The 20,394-nt window shown below is 40.5% G+C and overlaps 2 protein-coding genes across 2 annotated transcripts; one reads left to right on the top strand and one right to left on the bottom strand.

Moving 5' to 3' along the window:
- Positions 1–207: 207 nt before the first annotated feature.
- On the bottom strand, positions 208–9,738 carry LOC115136708 (heat shock cognate 70 kDa protein-like). Its single transcript, XM_029672406.2, has 9 exons — positions 9,629–9,738; positions 5,383–5,592; positions 5,078–5,283; positions 4,753–4,905; positions 2,473–3,028; positions 2,113–2,315; positions 1,690–1,888; positions 939–1,171; positions 208–757 (listed from the first exon to the last, which is right to left on the bottom strand). The coding sequence occupies exons 2-9, from the start codon at positions 5,585–5,587 to the stop codon at positions 557–559; spliced, it is 1,956 nt and encodes a 651-aa protein (XP_029528266.2). The 5' UTR covers positions 5,588–5,592; positions 9,629–9,738; the 3' UTR covers positions 208–556.
- Positions 9,739–14,437: 4,699 nt separating this feature from the next.
- si:dkey-4p15.5 (zona pellucida-like domain-containing protein 1) lies at positions 14,438–17,554 on the top strand. Its single transcript, XM_029674080.2, has 10 exons — positions 14,438–14,451; positions 14,790–14,902; positions 15,115–15,341; positions 15,458–15,642; positions 16,103–16,175; positions 16,286–16,383; positions 16,529–16,609; positions 16,743–16,914; positions 17,241–17,343; positions 17,535–17,554. Exons 1-10 carry the CDS (start codon positions 14,438–14,440, stop codon positions 17,552–17,554), a joined length of 1,086 nt encoding a protein of 361 aa, XP_029529940.2.
- Positions 17,555–20,394: the final 2,840 nt, after the last annotated feature.

Here is a 20,394-nt window from a genome sequence, read left to right as displayed (position 1 = left end):
CACAGTGGTTTAGATTGTACAATGATTCTATTTACTATAGGTGCTTTTTTTTACAAAATGAAAATAGGCGAACTACTATAATTTTTTGCAACCAGGAAATGGCGGAGCTATTTCTGCATAGAGCAGCTTTAACATGTCAATTAAACCCTGACTGTCATCAAGACTGTCACAGGTGTCGAAATTAAAGAAGAGTCTGGTAGAAGAATGTGAATTCAAGAGATTTTATTTTTTAAGAGTTACCTTTAGCCAAGAGCGCAGTGCAAAGGCAAAAACATTTTGCAGTCACAGAATGCAACTGGTGAAAAACATGCTCTGTATAGTAACCATTCACTGGCTAAACTGAAAACGTTTAACAATAGGTAGAACAGTGCCCATGAAAAAGACTCAATCCATGGTTGCTTTCAGCATAAAAAGATGAATGACCAAAATAAACAAAAAGTAGTCAATGCAGATTCTGAAAATAAAGGTTCAGTCCATTCCAAGCCATAGAATGTGGACCACTATTTAATGTGGACCACTATAATATCCAATCAAGAGTAAAATAATACTAAATGGTTTAGTCGACTTCCTCAATTGTTGGTCCAGAGGATCCACCTCCTCCGGGTGCGGCACCACCAGCCCCGGGCATCCCCCCAGGCATCCCCCCGGGCATCCCCCCAGGCATCCCCCCAGCACCCTGGTACAGCTTGGTAATGATGGGGTTACAGACCTTCTCCAGCTCCTTCTGGTGGTGCTCAAACTCCTCCTTCTCTGCAGACTACAAGGAGAAAGAGGAGAAAGGAAGAGATAGTAAAAGAGAGTGCTCCAACCTTGTTCAACCACCAGACATTTGTTTAATCAAATTACAATGAGGTGAAGGACTCAGTGCTTTAGTTCACTTTAGATATGAACATCAACCCACTCCATTCCGGTTGAAGGACCCAGAGCCCGTACTGTACCTGGTTCTTGTCCAGCCAGCTGATGACCTCATTGCATTTGTCCAAGATCTTCTGTTTGTCCTCATCACTGAGCTTGCCCTTGAGCTTCTCGTCCTCCACGGTGGACTTCATGTTGAAGGCGTATGACTCCAGGCCATTCTTGGACGCCACCTTGTCCCTCTGGACATCGTCTGCAGCTTTGTACTGTTCAGCCTCCTGGACCATGCGCTCTATGTCCTCCTTACTCAGACGACCTGTGGAGAGAGGGGCAGACAATGAGATGGAGGCTTTGTTACCAAGCTTTGTTAGAGAGGACATGCCTATTTAAAATGTTGTGCATACTTTACAATGACATAGTGTTTAAAGCTACATTCTGGGATTCAGATGTTCAAGAATCAATGGGTAAATATCAAGAATTGAAATGAACATTGAACAGATTTCCAGATCCCAGACCATAGCTTATGGTTGGACTTTTAAATATAAAAATAATATATGTATTAATAATAAATAAACAAAAAAACTTTAACTCCTTTTTTTGTAAACAATGTGATTGTAAACAAACACTGTATAGCCTCAAAACATGTTTAAAACTATTTTAACATCATGGAACGGTCAGTCCTTGCATCCATAGCTATGTCTATACATTTGAGAGTGGTAGCATTTTTCCAGCCCCATCCCTCACCTTTTCCCCCAAAACAGTGGCAGGGTGCATGTTTTGCTATTGTTTGAACTGCCGATTTCCCCTTTAAACTGTAAGAACTACTAAGTGTACCTTTGTCATTGGTGATGGTGATCTTATTCTCCTTGCCGGTGCTCTTGTCAGCGGCGGACACATTCATGATGCCGTTGGCGTCAATGTCAAAGGTCACCTCGATCTGAGGCACACCCCGGGGGGCTGGTGGAATCCCACACAACTCAAACTTCCCCAGTAGGTTGTTGTCTTTGGTCATGGCTCTTTCCCCCTCATATACCTGAGGACAGGACACAGACACATTCAGGTCAACATTAAAGTGGATACATTCAAAGTCTCATCTTAAGTTGTAATGTAAACACTAACAAATAAATGACCATGTAGTTCAAGACTGGTTCAGATCAAAAATGTAAAGTTAAATCGCAATTAGAGTATATGATAACATTTTGACTCCGATGGACACAATCCATTGAGGTACCTAAGAATGAGGCACCTCATTCTCACCTGAATGAGCACCCCAGGCTGGTTGTCTGAGTATGTGGTGAAGGTCTGTGTCTGCTTGGTGGGGATGGTGGTGTTCCTCTTGATGAGCACGGTCATGACCCCTCCGGCAGTCTCAATACCCAGGGACAGTGGCGTGACGTCAAGCAGCAGCAGGTCCTGCACGTTCTCAGACTTGTCTCCGGACAAGATGGCCGCCTGGACAGCTATCAATAGGCACAGGGGTTGTCACTCATTCTTAAATCATTATCCATATTCGGGCTTCTCTGGATGAAGGTTAGGGAAGGCAGAACAGGAAAAGACACAGCTGACCAGAGGGGTTAACTGGGCAAAGCTTTAGATAGAAAAACAAAAGAGCCTCACCTGCACCATAGGCGACAGCCTCATCAGGGTTGATGCTCTTGTTGAGCTCCTTCCCATTGAATAAGTCCTGCAGCAACTTTTGGATCTTGGGGATGCGTGTGGAGCCTCCCACCAGGACAATGTCGTGAACCTGGGCCTTGTCCATCTTGGCGTCCCTCAGAGACTTCTCCACGGGCTCCAGGGTGCCTCTGAACAGGTCAGCGTTCAGCTCCTCAAAGCGAGCTCTGGTGATGGAGGTGTAGAAGTCGACGCCCTCATACAGAGAGTCAATCTCAATGCTGGCCTGGGTACTGGAGGACAGGGTGCGCTTGGCACGTTCACAGGCGGTGCGCAGACGACGCACGGCCCTCTTGTTATCACTGATGTCCTTCTTGTATTTGCGCTTGAACTCAGAGATGAAGTGGTTGACCATGCGGTTGTCGAAGTCCTCTCCTCCAAGATGGGTGTCTCCGGCCGTGGACTTCACCTCAAAGATCCCGTCTTCGATGGTCAGGATAGACACATCAAACGTACCGCCGCCTAGGTCGAAGATCAGGACGTTTCTCTCCACTCCCACCTAAAATGATTATAAATGTTTTTAAACGCGAGTTAAATATGCATTTTTATGAAATTTGTCTCCCAAAACACTTGGATGCATTATAGTTCTAAGTACAGTGGGGCAAAAAAGTATTTAGTCAGCCACCGATTGTGCAAGTTCTCCCACTTAAAAAGATGAGGCCTGTAATTTTCATTATAGATACACTAACTATGACAGACAAAATGAGAAGAAAAAAAATCCAGAAAATCACATTGTAGGATTTTTAATGAATTTATTTGCAAATTATGGTGGAAAATAAGTATTTTGTCACCTACAAACAAGCAAGATTTCTGGCTCTCACAGACCTGTAACTTCTTCTTTAAGAGGCTCCTCTGTCCTCCACTCGTTACCTGTATTAATGGCACCTGTTTGAACTTGTTATCAGTATAAAAGACACCTGTCCACAACCTCAAACAGTCACACTCCAAACTCCACTATGGCCAAGACCAAAGAGCTGTCAAAGGACACCAGAAACAAAATTGGAGACCTGCACCAGGCTGGGAAGACAATCTGCAATAGGTAAGCAGCTTGGTTTGAAGAAATCAACTGTGGGAGCAATTATTAGGAAATGGAAGACATACAAAGACCACTGATAATCTCCCTCGATCTGGGGCTCCAAGCAAGATCTCCCCCCGTGGGGACAAAATGATCACAAGAACGGTGAGCAAAAATCCCAGAACCACACGGGGGGACCTAGTGAATGACCTGCAGAGAGCTGGGACCAAAGTAACAAAGCCTACCATCAGTAACACACTACGCCGCCAGGGACTCAAATCCTGCAGTGCCAGACGTGTCCCCCTGCTTAAGCCAGTACATGTCCAGGCCCGTCTGAAGTTTGCTAGAGAGCATTTGGATGATCCAGAAGAAGATTGGGAGAATTTCATCTGACCATATGACACCAAAATATAACTTTTTGGTAAAAACTCAACTTGTCGTGTTTGGAAGACAAAGAATGCTGAGTTGCATCCAAAGAACACCATACCTACTGTGAAGCATGGGGGTGGAAACATCCTGCTTTGGGGCTGTTTTTCTGCAAAGGGACCAGGACGACTGATCCTTGTAAAGGAAAGAATGAATGGGGCCATGTATCGTGAGATTTTGAGTGAAAACCTCCTTCCATCAGCAAGGGGATTGAAGATGAAACGTGGCTGGGTCTTTCAGCATGACAATGATCCCAAACACACCGCCCGGGCAACGAAGGAGTGGCTTCGTAAGAAGCATTTCAAGATCCTGGAGTGGCCTAGCCAGTCTCCAGATCTCAACCCCATAGAAAATCTTTGGAGGGAGTTGAAAGTCCGTGTTGCCCAGCAACAGCACCAAAACATCACTGCTCTAGAGGAGATCTGCATGGAGGAATGGGCCAAAATACCAGAAACAGTGTGTGATAACCTTGTGATGACTTACAGAAAACGTTTGACCTCTGTCATTGCCAACAAAGGGTATATAACAAAGTATTGAGATAAACTTATTGACCAAATACTTATTTTCCACCATAATTTGCAAATAAATCCATTAAAAATCCTACAATGTGATTTTCTGGATTTTTTTTCTCATTTTGTCTGTCATAGTTGAAGTGTACATATGATGAAAATTACAGGCCTCTCATCTTTTTAAGTGGGAAAACTTGCACAATTGGTGGCTGACTAAATACTTTTTTGCCCCACTGTATAGTTGTTAGTGTTGATAAACATATATACATTAACCTTCTTGTCCAGGCCGTAGGCGATAGCAGCAGCAGTTGGCTCATTGATGATGCGGAGTACGTTGAGTCCTGAGATAGTCCCTGCATCTTTGGTGGCCTGGCGCTGAGAGTCGTTGAAGTAAGCTGGCACAGTGACCACTGCATTGGTTATAGTCTGCAAGAGGAAAGATTCAGTATACACAAATTAGTAATGCTTCACTAGACAAGACAATCTTCATTTTTTGAATGTGTTAAAAAAATGCATTTCTATTTGGTTAAACCATTAGGTAACATCCCAAAGATCATAACATGTGTTGCTATGAAGACAGAGTGATAGGCATGCTCACCTTGCCCAGGTAGGCCTCTGCAATCTCCTTCATCTTGACCAGCACCATGGAGGAGATCTCCTCTGGGTAGAAGGCCTTGGTCTCTCCCTTGTACTCCACTTGGACCTTGGGCCGTGTCGAGTCGTTGATCACTGTAAACGGCCAGTGTTTCATGTCTGCCTGGACGACACTGTCGTCAAACTTCCGCCCTATCAGCCGCTTAGCATCTGGGAGAAGATAAGGGGGTGAACATGAGTTAATGCCACAGATGGAGAGATTATGTAAAGTACATCTTTTTAATCAATTTTTCTAAGTTAATTTCTTACCAAACACTGTGTTTGTGGGGTTCATGGCCACTTGGTTCTTGGCTGCGTCCCCAATCAGCCTTTCTGTGTCTGTGAAGGCGACATAACTGGGTGTGGTTCTGTTTCCCTGGTCGTTGGCTATGATCTCCACTTTGCCATGCTGGAACACACCCACACAGGAGTAGGTGGTGCCCAGGTCAATGCCAACTGCTGGTCCCTTTGACATGGTGTCTGAAAATGAAGAGATAACAAAACAAACTGTGTGGTTGGGCTGGGCAATATGACCAAAATCTCATATCCCGATACAGGTAATTTCATATCCCAATTACAATACATATCACATTTTCTGTAAATTCAATGAATAAGTAGTTTATATAAAATGACCACATCTAAAGGCCTATTTTTTATTACATTTTGAATTATACTCAACAAATAAAAAAGGTACTTATTCATATTTTATTATTTCTTTTATTTAGAACCCTTTGCGCAAATGTTCAATTAAGCATGTAACAAAATATTAATATATAAAATCTAAAAAAAGTAAATAGTAAACACTTCAACTATAGTTGCAAACAAAATAAATAGGTCTAAAATGTGAATATGGTCTAAAATATCCAAACCAAACATAATACTCTTTAATAGTAGAACTGTTTGAATTGTAGCAGCAAACAAATACATGCCTAACAAATATTGGTATATAAAATACCAAATGTAAACATGGAACACTTTCAAGTTTAAACTATAACAGCAAAATAAGGCTCACAAATAAATATATAAATATAACAAGTAAACAAAAAACTCCTTCAAGTTTGAATTATAGCATTATATAATAACAACCAAAGTGCTGCAAAAAAAATAGATATTTGGCAACAATGCTTCAAAATGTTTGCCTTATGTTGCAGAATCTCAGGGTGTTCGTTTTACAGGTTGAGAGCCAGGAATATAAGCTGGTCAACTCTTTTGGGTTTAAGTGATGACCTCTGACATGTCACAATGTTCCCACTTGTACTGAATGCCTGCTCTGATGGGGCCTGCTCTGATGGGGCCTGCTCTGATGGGGCACCCTGTAGGTGGTAAAAAAGCTTAGTAGTGTTTGAGCCTGTTGTCAGGACCGGCCTGCGGCATATTTTGCAGAGGACGGTTTTCTGGTCCATGTCAGACTTTTCATACCCAAACCACATCCATGCAACCGAAGTAGCCCCTCTTTTAGGTATGAGCTCCTTATCTCCGTGCCCTGTGTTACGTTCACTTTCCTCCATGTTTGTTTGTGTTGCAAATTTCCTTCCACATGGAAAAATATAGCCATAAAAAGGGTGATTTGTGACAACGAAATAAACGATAGAGCATAATATGAAACGATAGATGTTTTTCTGTCGTCACACGATATATATCGTCATATCTCCCAGCACTACTGTGTGGTATGAACTCGTTGACCCAGGTGAGTTATTCTGAGGGTAGACTCTAGAGGACAACTCTATACAAACTGGTCAAGTTGGGTCTATTTCAGTATAGACCCATGACACACGATGCTATTTTCTGAAAAGTTCATGCAATTGTAGCCACAACAGAGCCCCACCTGATTTGCGCCCCACATGTCTTTTCTTTGAGTTGCCTGTTTTGCATGTTATTTTGGCATTAATATGTCACATATTAGTTTGCAAACAATGTAAAAAAAAAATGAATAGAATAGAATCATTGAGTTAATAAAGCTTCAATACAAACATGGTCTCTTTTTTGCTTTCTTGAGTAAGGCAGCTCCAAAATGCAGGTGTTTCAGCCTAGCTCAGTGCTTTCTGTGGTGGTGGGGCAGCCAGCAGAAAATACAGAGTATAGGGGTTGGTAATGTTCTCTAGTTGCGCCGTGATTGGCTCAGTGTTCTTTCACTCATGGGGACACTACAGTACATCACTGCCAAATCTAAGGGTAGAGCTAGAAATTGCAAGCCCCTTGGGTGCTGCCATAGAGTTACATTAGAAGTGTCCATCCAAGAAGGCACAGATAAATCAAACATTACACAACAAGTTGGAAATTGCAAATTCAACAATGAGTGGTTTGGAAAGAATCAGTGGCTAACTGCAAGCATTGCAAAGCAATCCCTAGCCTGCTATTCAGTGGAGTGGGTGTGTGATCCTTATTCTGTGTTTAAGGGTCGCTTTTCCAAGCTTAAAATGATTAACATCCAACAATGGCCTGCTGTTAGTGAAGCATGATTTGTGCCTCGCTCCAAACAACTTGACTCTGAATTGGGAAATCTGACTTCAGCGAGTTCAAGACAACTGGGAACTCGGGGAAAAAACAAGCTCCGACTGGGAAAATACATTTTGAACGGTCATCCAACTCTGAATTTTAAGCAGGGAACTTGGGCCTCTTTCTAGAGCTACATCCTGAAGATCACTGACATCATGATTCAACCTTTTTTGATTTCGCAGTTGTCTTGAAAACACCATAAATCCAGAGAATGTCAGACTTCGATGACAAAATTTGCCCACAAAAGGACCGCCGCGCCACCATCCTGTTCAAGTGAACACAACAAGGGGAGTCTAAAAATGTCTTGTATGCTGCTGCATAAATGACGCAATATGCCAGGTAGATATGTATACTGTAGCCAAGAAAATAATATTTAGTGTATGTTGTGTAGTAAGCTGTTAGTAGCCCATGTGCCTCACCCTAATAATTTGGTATATTTTCCCCTCTTAATTTCACCTAATGTTCTGACTTGGTGATGAACATTTGGCCTATAAACTGTTTTAGAGAAATGTAATCATCGAATGTTGTAAGAGCTTTCATTGTCTGCTTATATGCCCCTGTTATTTATCCTACGGTTCTGACTTGGTGTACAGGGAGAACACTGTAAGAACGATTCTGTCGCTGTACATTTCAAAAGTGCTGAACAAAGTTATATTGACTACATCCGTCCTAGCTCGCTCATTAATGTCTTAAACAAAATTACGGATTGTCGTCCCCTTTATGGCATAGTTTGTACATCTTGCCAGTGGAAAACACATTTTTTTAAGCAAGTCAGCCTTATCAGCTGTTTTATTTTATTTTTAAAGGTAGTAAATGAGGCTAAAGTAACTGTTTCGCTGCCAGACAAGGCTCCGCTCATAGCCAGGTGTAGCAGTGGTAAGGTGTTGGGACTGCTGTTGGGACAGCGTTATAGTACAATTAATGTATTGTTTAGTGTTGTGTAGTGGCTTTGCTGGCATGCATCCCCCCCATTTTTGGGATTGACATACATAACTTTGTTACAAAGAAAACAGGACAGGTTGTACAATTTAATGGTTATGATCTGATTTATTTCAGAAATTCTGACTTTGATAAAAATGTAGTGTATTTAATTCAACTGCTAGTAATATTTGGTCAATTTCATATTCAAATGCTAATGGTCTATTTCAAAACCTAACTTTTTTCACTTTATAAATTAATTTAAACAATATGGCACTACTTTAAGTGAAAAAACAAAATTCAAACTTGAATTTCCAATGAATACGTTTTGTTTGCTTAGCATCCCTGGCAATGTAAATAGTTTGTATGTATGCATGCATGCTTGTTTACATGTGACTATTCGTCTGTTTGTTGATATTCGTTTGTTAATAAATAAAACATCTCGAGCTTCATTTTAACTGAACAGCTAAAGCAACTCCATGCTTATTATCACTTTAACCAAATGAACATGGATAGAACACATCCTGGAAGCTATTCCTCCCTATCACATATTTAAATATAAAACAAACATTTTGCCGGGAGTTTGTCACAGTGGACTCGCCCCTGCGCTGCCGCGGTGTGTTGGGAAATTGCTGGAACATTCCGTTCAGCTTCATCACCATCCAAGTATTGCCAGCCAACTCACGTAGTCTAGACTAGGTAGGGTTTCCATTCAAATAAGTTTCACACGCAATTATTTAAACTAACATTTAACCAGCGCATTAAGCAACATCGATGGAACAAGCCAATGGTTCAACTGTATAATGTTGGAAGGCAAACCCAGGTCTTCATACAACGTTAGCTAGCCTAACAAGAGAGCGCCCTTTAAAGATCTAGCAAGCAAACTGATACTGACATATCCGATGATGTAATCGTTGAAACTATTGATGCATTAGAAAATAATGTAACAACTTTAAACCTGAATCTGGGTTTACAGGAGAAGTTGAATATGGCGAATATCCTACAGGAGACGTTACATTTTGGAGAATAGCCTAAAGTACTGTTCATAATTTCCAACAACTATAATGCTGATATTCAACAACTTCCATTTCAAAATGCTTACCTTATTAAATATTACAAATCAGCCTGAAAATGTCGCTTCACCCTGATTAGTACAGAAGTACTCCTCGTAGAAGCTGACTGTGCTGGCGATTTCCGCAGAACAGTCTAGAACAAACTGAGCGATGTCGCTAGCCAATCAACTGCCAACAGTTGCTTCATCGCGAGGTCAAATGAACCAATCAAAATATTTCCACAGTAAGATAAGTTAGTTGCTACAATGTTTCCTATTTTTAGAGAAACAGTGTTGGACCGTTCCACAATTTGAGTAGTGTAACTTGTTGAGAAACACCCCAGTTTTATTTCACCTAATTATAACATTCTGTCATAAAGTTCACATGTTCATCTTAATGAAAAACAATTTTCCCTTCTCAAGAGCAATTTTTTAAAATTATTATACTATAGCAAGTGCCTAATAAAGCAACCAGGTTGACTGTAAATCAGCCATAAATCCCCTTGTGACAGGGGGAATGGAAGCTTGTGTGTTAAATGGAGGCGCAGTTAGTTGAATGCAAGCTTCACTAAAAAAAGTAAATTGCTAAAGGACCAATTCAGCTTTTTTCATCTAAAAATCAAATAATTTCTGAGTAACAATTAAGTACCTTACTGTGACTGTTTTCCATTTAAAAGGTCAAAAATAGCAATTTCTCAAGGAAGAATTTTGATGGGACTGTCTAGGAGTGGTCTGAGTGGGGAGGGGGAAACTGAAAAAAACCTGTTACTGGCAGAGAGGTTTGGAACTCTCTTTCTTATTGGTCTAACATCTAACTGACATCAGGCAGGCCAAAACTCCAACCTACCTAAGCATTTTCATAGTGTTATTCCAACCTCATGGAGTGGATATACAGTACCAGTCAAAAGTTTGGACACACCTACTCATTCCAGGGTTATTTTTACTATTTTCTCCATTGTAGAATAATAGTGAAGACATCAAAACAATGTATGTATTTACCAAAAAAGTGTCAAACAAATCTAAATATATTTTATATTTGAGATTCTTCAAAGTAGCCACCTTTTGCCTTGATGACGGCAGGTAGCCTAGTGGTTGGGGCGGCAGGTAGCCTAGTGGTTATGAGCATTTGGCCAGTAACTGAAACGTTGCTAGATCGAATCCCTGAGCAAATATGTCGTTCTGCCCCTGAACAAGGCAGTTAATCTTCTGTTCCCAGGCCATCATTGTAAATAAGAAATTTGACTAGTTAAATAAAGGTTAAATAAAAAGTTTAAAATGACAGCTTTGCACACTCTTGGCATTCTCTCAACCCACTTGGAGTTTCCCAAAAGGCACCTAAAGGACTCTCAGACCATGAGAAACAAGATTCTTTGGTCTGATGAAACCAAGATTGAACTATTTGGCCAAGTGTCATGTCTGGAGGAAACCTGGCACCATCCCTAAGGGGAAGCATGGTGGTGGCAGTATCATGCTGTGGGGATGTTTTTCAGTGGCAGGGACTGGGAGACTAGTCAGGATCGAGGGAAAGATGAACGGAGCAAAGTACAGAGAGATCCTTGATGAAAACCTACTCCAGAGCGCTCAGGACCTCAGACTGCAGCGAATACTCACATAAAGAAGGAATTTCTGTTTTTTATTTTTTTAAATAAATTTGCAAACATTTCTAAAAACCTGTTTACGCTTTGTCATTATGTGGGATTGTGTGTAGATTGTTGAGGATTTAAAAAATAAATCAATTTTAGAATAAGGCTGTAATGTAAAAAAAGAAAAGTAGAATAATTCAAGTTGTCTGAATACTTTATTAGATATGTAGTAGTTGTCTAATCTGTAGTGAAATGTAATATAACATTTTTAATTGTATATAACTGCCTTAATTTGGCTGGACCCCAGGAAGAGTAGCTATATATAACACAGGAAAATCACGTTTTTGACTGCTCTGGGCCATTAGAACATTTCTAGCCTGTCTATCTATGGGTAATAGGGTTGACGTATTTGTATTTATTATGGATCTCCATTAGCTGCTTCCAAGGCAGCAGCTACTCTTCCTGGGGTCCAGCCAAATTAAGGCAGTTATATACAATTAAAAACGTCATATTACATTTCACAACACATTAAATCAAATCAAAATCAAATCAAATGTATTTATATAGCCCTTCGTACATCAGCTGATATCTCAAAGTGCTGTACAGAAACCCAGCCTAAAATTAAGTGTGTGCCTTCAGGCCACTACTCTACTACTACATATCTACAACATAAAATCCATGTGTACGTGTGTATATTATCATGTGTGTGTACGCATGTGTCAGTGCCTGTGTATATGACTCTTCACAGTTCCCGCTGTTCCATAAGGTGTATGTTTATCTGTTTTTTAAATGTAACTTTACTGTTTGCAGTTACTTGATGTGGAATAGAGTTCCATGTAGTCATGGCTCTATGTAGTATTCTGCACCTCCCATAGACTCTTCTGGACTTGGGGACTGTGAAGAGACCTCTGGTGGCATGTCTTGTGGGGTATGGATGGGTGTCTGAGTTGTGTGCTAGTAGTTTAAACAGACAGGTCGGTGCATTCAGCATATCAATCTCTCCTCTACTTTGAGCCAGGAAATATTGACATGCATATTATTAATGTTAGCTCTCCGTGTACATTTAAGGGCCAGCCGTGCTGCCCTGTTATGGACCAATTCTCATGTTCATAAGTCCCTATTTGTGGCACCTGGCCACACGACTGGACAGTATTCCAGGTGTGTCAAAGCTAGGGCCTGTAAGACCTGCCTTGTTGGTGGTGCTGTTAAGAAAGCAGACATACCTCTCGACATCTTACCTACTGTTGCATCAATATGTTTTCACATTGACAAGTAACAATCCAGGGTTACTTCAAGCAGTTTAGTCTCCTCAACTTGCTCAATTTCCACATTATTCATTACAATATTTATTTGAGGTTTAGTGAATGATTTTTCCCAAATACAATGCTTTTAGTTTTATAAACATTTAGGACTAACTTATTTATTGGAAGTTATGCTCGACCTGCTCAGATTTCCACCACAAAACACAAAACATTGCCAAAAATAGTCTAACCAGCTCACCTGCTTTTACACTATGTATTGATATTGAAGTAAACTTGGAGTCACGCGATGACATGTTGTGTGGTCCTCCCACTACGACTAATCGGGAAAGCCTACGGCAGTTGTTTGTGCTTGGATGAAATTGAACAGGTGAACTAGAGTACACGAGATGAGAGCAGAGAACACGTTCTTGCTTTGTCTCCTCTCCTGCCATCTGCTTGTATCAAATGTATACGTCCCTGCTCCCATGGGAGGTGTGAAGTATAGCTTACTTGCACAGGGGAGCTACAGCTCACAGTACAGTAGCCTAGGCTTTGTTGTACTGTGGGAGAGATACGTTCCTTGATAAAAGGACAGCCCAGCAGAAACCCTGACATAACCCTGTGAGTCAGATGGGGGAGCGAGACACACACACACACACAGAGAGAGAGAGACTCACTCTGTGAAAGAAGGTTGGGATTTAGCTAAAGAGGTTGCCTCACTTAACAATTGCTGCCAATTGGCCTTTGTGTCTGGACTGGAACAGGTTGTTAGAGAAAGAAGAAATAGTGCTAAGCATATCTGCAGTTCCATTATCAGAAAAATTATGAAAGATACATGATGGTGGCAGTCCTTATATATGTGTTGTTGTTTATGGTTCTTATGTAATGGTAAAAGCATCTCTAGGCCTACAGTAAACAACACCAATGGTGTGCCTTGGAGAAAAATAGATGTTTAGACAGCAAAGGTGAGATCAAAACTGGCATTTATCGTTGGATACCACTAGAGTAATTTAGCATGCGTGTTTATTGGGCTGTACTAATACAGGCTATTGTAGTGCTGTCTCTGGGGGATCCAGGAAACTCCCTTTCATGTTGGGGTGCCACACAAAATACCCTGGCTCTTTCTTCAATAGGTGTGGCTTTTATTCCTGAACAGGGAGAAAATTGAAAGATTTTCTACATCCAATTTAGATGCCTGGCTGATACATTATGAAAGCCATGCTGTATCAAATAATGACACGTTTATCACCATACAAAAACAATGGCAACAGAATATCTGACGACATCACTTTGTACACCCTCCGTCTGCTGATCCCAGGGATCAAGAGCATAATTATAGTAATCATTGTAGAGTGTCGAATGTACTTAATATATACTTGAATTGAATGTGCTTATTACATTATGTCTGAGACGATTCATTATGTAGTCCTTACATAACACCATTAATGGCTATTCACACCTTTATAATAACACCTTCCATCCCACCTACCTTCACGTCTCCCTATCCCATGGACAGTATGTGCTTGGTGTGGACTTGATTGTAACTCAATTGAAACAGGTAGAAAATGACTTGAATTATGTCATCAAGTTGTTCCTCGAGCACTGAGCTCATCCTGTGGCAGTCTATCTCAGATGCACAACGCTGTTGAAGTACATTGGCTATAATCAACACAAAATCATACAATTACTGTCAGAGGATATTTAATGAAATTGTCTTACTTTAAAGTGCATCTGTGTCCTTCATTTCACCCCATGTTGATAAATCACCTTTAGTCTTGCATTCTAAAGCAACATTGTCGGTATGTCTACTGACAGAGATCATTGGTCAAATATGAAAAATGTATAAAAAATACTTGATAATTGAAGTATATAGCAATGTTGAAAATACAACAACATGCAGTAGTGAGATGTTTCTGAACATCCATATATCATGTTACTATATCTTTTGTATGGGATATTCACTCTCACGCCCCTCTGCTCCTCGGGAGGCCAGTATAAATATAGGGAGCTGGAGACACAGATAAAGACAAAGTAAGATGAACACCTACAGGTGAGTCTTTGACAACATCTTTATTTAGCCATTTCACTGGAATGTCATCAACTAGAATACATATTTGCTTAATTTCTTAATAATAGATGCATACAAGTGTGTGCTTTAATTAGTGCACAAATGTAAGAAGTGTGCTTGTCTTTAATGTATGCAAGATTATTCCGTATAATCTATAATTTCCTGTTTATTTGTGATTTTGTAATTGGCTAGCCTTTTCAAAAGAGGATTGAGAGTTTATGGACAAAGTCATATCGATGTGTGATGTTTTTTCAGATAATGGCCTCAGAAGAGGTTGGTGAATGCCTTGGTCCTCATTATGGAGTGTCTTGTACTTGCAGACTGAGAACAATGTGGCTGCTCCTGCTTGTGTGCCAGCTTCGCCTGATTCTGCGGAGTGAGGCCCAGACACCCAGCACTTTTTGCAACATGACCTCAACATTCAGACCACCAGGTTAGTGAATACACTGCTCAGCTGGTACAAGTACTTCCATCCCCTCTTATTTCAACAGAGGTTAGGGTGATGATAAAACAACATTTTCACACACATCAACGTCACCAAAATGTCAGGTAATTACTATTATAGTATTACAGTATTACTGTTGTACCACATTGATTGCTATTCCATTGTCTTATCTAATGGTTCATATCTCTGGTCTTTCCCAGTGAACTCGGACATCACAGTGACCTGTGGTACTGAGGTTATGGAGTTGAGTATCTTGTTATGCCCAGTCTACTTTGGTGGATACAACGAAACCCTGATGGCCCTCAACGCACAGTTCATCCTCCCCGGGTGCCATGGAATACCTGACTGGAACATTGACCCTCCAATCCTGAAATTCAATCTGTCAATAACTGCTGATGCTGTGGCTGTCTGCTCCAACACATTCAGGGTAAATCAATTACAGGAATGTATTTACCTGCTTGGTTAATTATGGTGAGAGAAAATTTGTATTTGATTCTTCGAGTTCTAAGCTGGGTGTTTTGAATCTCTTTGTCTTGACTCTAGATAACCAATGAAGTTGGTACTGGGTTATTTTCTGACTTCTCAAATGTCCAGTTTGTTAATATATCTGGCACCATCAACTCGCTGGACCCCAGTGCATCTATTGTCACCTACCGCCGGCAGATCATCTACATGTTCTCCTGTCGCTACCCTCTGCAGTATCTGGTCAACAACAGTAAAGTCACAGTGTGAGTACTTAAATTCATCACCTACTCTACTGTAACTCCCAGTATAATTCTGCATAATTTTGTCTAATGACTCAAACATCCAAATCAAATCAAATCAAATCAAATGTATTTATATAGCCCTTCGTACATCAGCTGATATCTCAAAGTGCTGTACAGAAACCCAGCCTAAAACCCCAAACAGCAAACAATGCAGGTGTAAAACACGGTGGCTAGGAAAAACTCCCTAGAAAGGCCAAAACCTAGGAAGAAACCTAGAGAGGAACCAGGCTATGTGGGGTGGCCAGTCCTCTTCTGGCTGTGCCGGGTAGAGATTATAACAGAACATGGCCAAGATGTTCAAATGTTCATAAATGACCAGCATGGTCGAATAATAATAAGGCAGAACATCCTGTTCATTATTGAGTGTAAACCATGTACAGTATGTGTCACTGTAACATTCCCTCCCCTTGATTGTCCACAGATCGGGTGTGAGTCTTGCAGTGAAGGACAATGAAGGCAGCTTTGTCAGTACACTGACCATGTGGCTCTACAGTGTAAGTGTCTACCTTCAGCACATTACTGCCAGAAGTACACAGTGCACTTCTATAGGATATGAAGCAATTGTGTTGTGCTTATAATAGACTGGTGTTTTGCTGTGAAACAGGACACTGACTACACTCAGCAACTCATTGTCCCAGAGAATGGAATAAATCTGAAGACCAGAATCTTTGTGGCCGTGAAAGCCACCAGTCTAACAGAGAGGTAGGACTACAGATGTTGAGCCTTTTGTAAAGTACCGTACTGCAAAACATACAATTTCTCACAAATAAAAAACAAATATATTTAAGAAAAAAAGTGCTGTAGCTATACTGCATTCTAGAATCTGTCCCTCTGTTCCTCTCTAAAGGTTCCACGTTCTGCTTGACCGATGCTATGCAACAACAAGTCCCGTTCCCAACAACAGCACCTACTATGACCTCTTTGTTGGGTGAGTCAGTATTATTCACCCAGTTTAATTTCTATAGATTTATAATAACTCTAACTGAAACCGAAGCATTTTTGGTTTCTGGTCACGCCTAATTTGTGTATGTGTATGACTCATATCTCTTATCTCATCAAAGGTGTACACGTGATAGAAAAACCAGGGTCGAGTTGAACGGAGCGTCTCAGAATGCACACTTCTCCTTTGAGGCCTTCCGTTTCATTGAACACAAGAACATGACCATCTCCACTTTCTACCTGCACTGTGTCACCCGACTCTGTGAGGTGTCCTCCTGCTCGTCCTTACTGCCCGTAAGTATCAACAATTAGAAAATAACACACGTCACTACCTTCACTCAGAGAAACAAAACGAAACATTTTACAATTGTACACAGTGGTGGTCACAATCACATTCATAATATTGCCCTTGCTCTCCCTCTCGACATCCGGTTTGTCTACAAAAACGTTCAAAGATTCCAGCTTAACACCTGTTGCCTAGAGTCTGGGTTTCCCAGACTATATTGCCCTCTGTTCTGAAGAACCCTAATTTATGAGACAACCCTATGATATTCTAAGCGTATCCAACTAAATAGATACATGTTTTACTTCCTGTCTGAACTCTGCCTGTTTGATCCCAGAACTGTGCAGGTTCCTCCAGGAAAAAGAGAGAAGCCCAGGGAGGGTTGGCCAACGACCAGGCCACAGTCTCCTCTGGACTCATCAAGACCAAAGTGGACGACGGTGCGGCCATACTGTACCAGTGGTGTGATATGATAGCAGACATTAATGATATATCAGACATTAATTAATGACACTTGATGAGAGTGAAATTGATTAGTCATCTCATTGCTTATACAGAATGAGTAATTAAATGTATTGTAATGTAAGTCACTTCATTCTTGAACATCTTACTCTGTTTCCATCTCCTACAGGTCTTCCAACAGCTTCATAATGTAATACATTCTTCCAAGCTGCCCTTGATAATCACAGTCATCAAAGCCTATGCCTTTCAATAAAATAAAATAAATGCTCCCATTGGCTACAGTATGTTGATATATCCCTACTTTCTGCCCCTCCAACAGTCTCATTCCAGTCCCAGAGAAGCCCAATGGGCCGTGTGGCTGTCAGTACTGCGGTGCTGGTTGTCATTTGTCTCTCCATGGCCCTGTTCATTGGTCTTTTCCTGAGGAGTAGAATGTTATCCATCCTCCAATGAGATTTGGTCTAGGACCAGGGAAACACTCAGTGGGGTACTTTACATCCCCAGAGCACGTAGACAGCTGTTATGAAGACACAATACAGTGGCAGGTAAAATGAGCAAAGGATGGTTAGTTCTCAATCCATGAGTAAAGAAGGGTTAGTTCTCAATTTATGAGTAAAGGATGGTTAGTTCTCAATTTATGAGTAAAGGATGGTTAGTTCTCAATTTATGAGTAAAGGATGGTTAGTTCTCAATCCATGAGTAAAGAAGGGTTAGTTCTCAATTTATGAGTAAAGGATGGTTAGTTCTCAATTTATGAGTAAAGGATGGTTAGTTCTCAATTTATGAGTAAAGGATGGTTAGTTCTCAATCCATGAGTAAAGAAGGGTTAGTTCTCAATTCATGAGTAAAGGATGGTTCATTTTCAATTAATAAGTAAAAGATGGTTAGTTCTCAGTTCATAAGTAAAGGATAGTTAGTTCTTAGTTCATAAGTAAATTATGGTTAGTTTTCAATTCATGAGTAAAGGATAGTTAGTTCTCAGTTCATACGCAAAGAATGGTTAGTTCTCAGTTAATAAGTAAAGGATGGTTAGTTCTCAGTTCATAAGCAAGGAATGGTTAGTTCTCAGTTCGTAAGTAAAGGATGGTTAGTTCTCAGTTCATATGCAAAGAATGGTTAGTTCTCAGTTAATAAGTAAAGGATGGTTAGTTCTCAGTTGATGAGTAAAGGATGGTTAGTTCTCAGTTCATAAGTAAAGGATGGTTAGTTCTCAGTTCATAAGTAAAGGATGGTTAGTTCTCAGTTCATAAGTAAAGGATGGTTAGTTCTCAGTTCATGGATTACAATGTTATACACATTAGTGAGAAAGTAATAAGCAACATTTCATGCATAATATTACAGAAACATAGCATTTTATAATTGTAAGAAAGTGACAGCAGGGTACTAGAGGTAATCATCTTCTACACACCTAAATGTATAGTTCATAAATACGGCATGTACAGATTTTTTGTATGAATCTTTTGTATGATAGCTGACTAATAGTCAGAGTAAATTCTGTGTGATAGCTAAAGGCCAGAGCAAATGTTGTATGCACTTGCTTGACAGATGTGTATTAAAGTACACAACAAAAATATAAACACAACATGTAAAGTGTTGGTCCCATGTTTCATGAGCTGAAATAAAAAATCCCAGAAATGTTCCATACGTACGAAAAAGCTTATTTCTCTCAAATGTTTTGTACAAATGTGTTTAAATCTCTGTTAATAAGCATTTCTCCTTTGCTAAAATAATCCATCCACCTGACAGGTGTGGTATATCAAGATGCTGATTAAACAGCATGATCATTACACAGGTGCACCTTGTGCGCGGGACAATGAAAAGCCACTCTAAAATGTGCAGTTTTGTCACACAACACAATGCCACATATGTCTCAGGTTTTGAGGCAGCATGCGATTGGCAGGAATGTCCACTAAGACTGTTTGCCAGAGAATTTAATGTTAATTTCTCTACCATAAGCTGCTTCCAATATCATTTTAGAGAATTTGGCAGTATGTCCAACTGGCCTCACAACCGCAGACCATGTGTAACCACGCCAGCCCAGGACCTCCACATCCAGTTTACTCACCTTCATTATTGTTGGGAGGGGGGGGGGGTGTGTTGAGTAATATTTCTGTCTGTAATGAAGCCCTTTTGTTGGGAAAAACTCATTCTGATTGGCTGGGCCTGGCTGCCAAGTGTGTGGGCCTATGCCATCCAAGGCCCACCCATGGCTGCACCCCTGCCCAGTCATGTGATATCCATAGATTAGGGCCTAATGAATTCATTTCACTTGACTGTTTTCCTTATATGAACTGTAACTCAGTCAAATCTTTGAAATTGTGGCATGTTGCGTACATAATTTGTGCAGTAAGAGAAAAGAGCAACATGTTGACAAGCTTTGTCAGGACCTACACAGGTCATTATTTCAACTATTTGTCTTATTTAAGCAATTTCACCTGGCACCTATCTTTTGGTTTCTGTATATTCAGTAGCCTAAATACAATATAAGTTCAGTCAAGGAACATGTGGAAAGTTTTTTTTAAAGTTTAAAAAACAGACACATAGCTATAGTAAGTACTGTTTTGCTAACAGATTGAGGTACTAGCAGTCTAACTTCACACATCCATCAGTAGTCTAAAACACACTTTTGGTTTTATATGTACAGACATGTTTGGATTCTCTTTGTTTGTGTGTACCTGGTTGACTGCCAGGACTTGTCTTGTCTGGACTCCTGCTGTCTGTGGTCTGCCAAGAAATGGATAAAGATGTGGAAGAGACCAATGAACCTTCAAACCCACAAGAGAAAAAGGAGCTGATGGACTTTTTGGGCACAAAAAAAGGTAAGGTCATCAAAACATTATCCCGTAGGTGGCAAACATGTAAAGCAATTCAAAATGTAGCTGGGGGTGGCATTCACTAATATACACGAAGATTGTACTGTGTTGTACTGTACAGTATTGCACTGTGGGAAACTTCTAGATAAGGACATGAATATAGCGCTACGGCTCTGCCACTAACAGTTTCATACCGTACTTATATTTACCCCTGAA

This window comes from Oncorhynchus nerka, linkage group LG11, assembly GCF_034236695.1.
Source record: "Oncorhynchus nerka isolate Pitt River linkage group LG11, Oner_Uvic_2.0, whole genome shotgun sequence".
NCBI lineage: Eukaryota > Metazoa > Chordata > Actinopteri > Salmoniformes > Salmonidae > Oncorhynchus > Oncorhynchus nerka.
This window is presented reverse-complemented; position numbering and strand designations above follow the sequence as displayed.

Bases quoted from the DNA above. Each gene is read 5' to 3' on its own strand.
- LOC115136708 (XM_029672406.2), bottom strand. From the start codon at position 5,587: ATGTCAAAGGGACCAGCAGTTGGCATTGACCTGGGCACCACCTACTCC. The intron at 2,316-2,472 runs GTGAGGCTCTTT...GCCTATTGATAG, and splicing joins GGCTGTCGCCTATGGTGCAG to CTGTCCAGGCGGCCATCTTG. The intron at 1,172-1,689 runs GTACACTTAGTA...CTCTCTCCACAG, and splicing joins CACCATCACCAATGACAAAG to GTCGTCTGAGTAAGGAGGAC.
- si:dkey-4p15.5 (XM_029674080.2), top strand. The intron at 15,643-16,102 runs GTGAGTACTTAA...GATTGTCCACAG, and splicing joins AACAACAGTAAAGTCACAGT to ATCGGGTGTGAGTCTTGCAG. The intron at 16,384-16,528 runs GTAGGACTACAG...TCCTCTCTAAAG, and splicing joins GCCACCAGTCTAACAGAGAG to GTTCCACGTTCTGCTTGACC.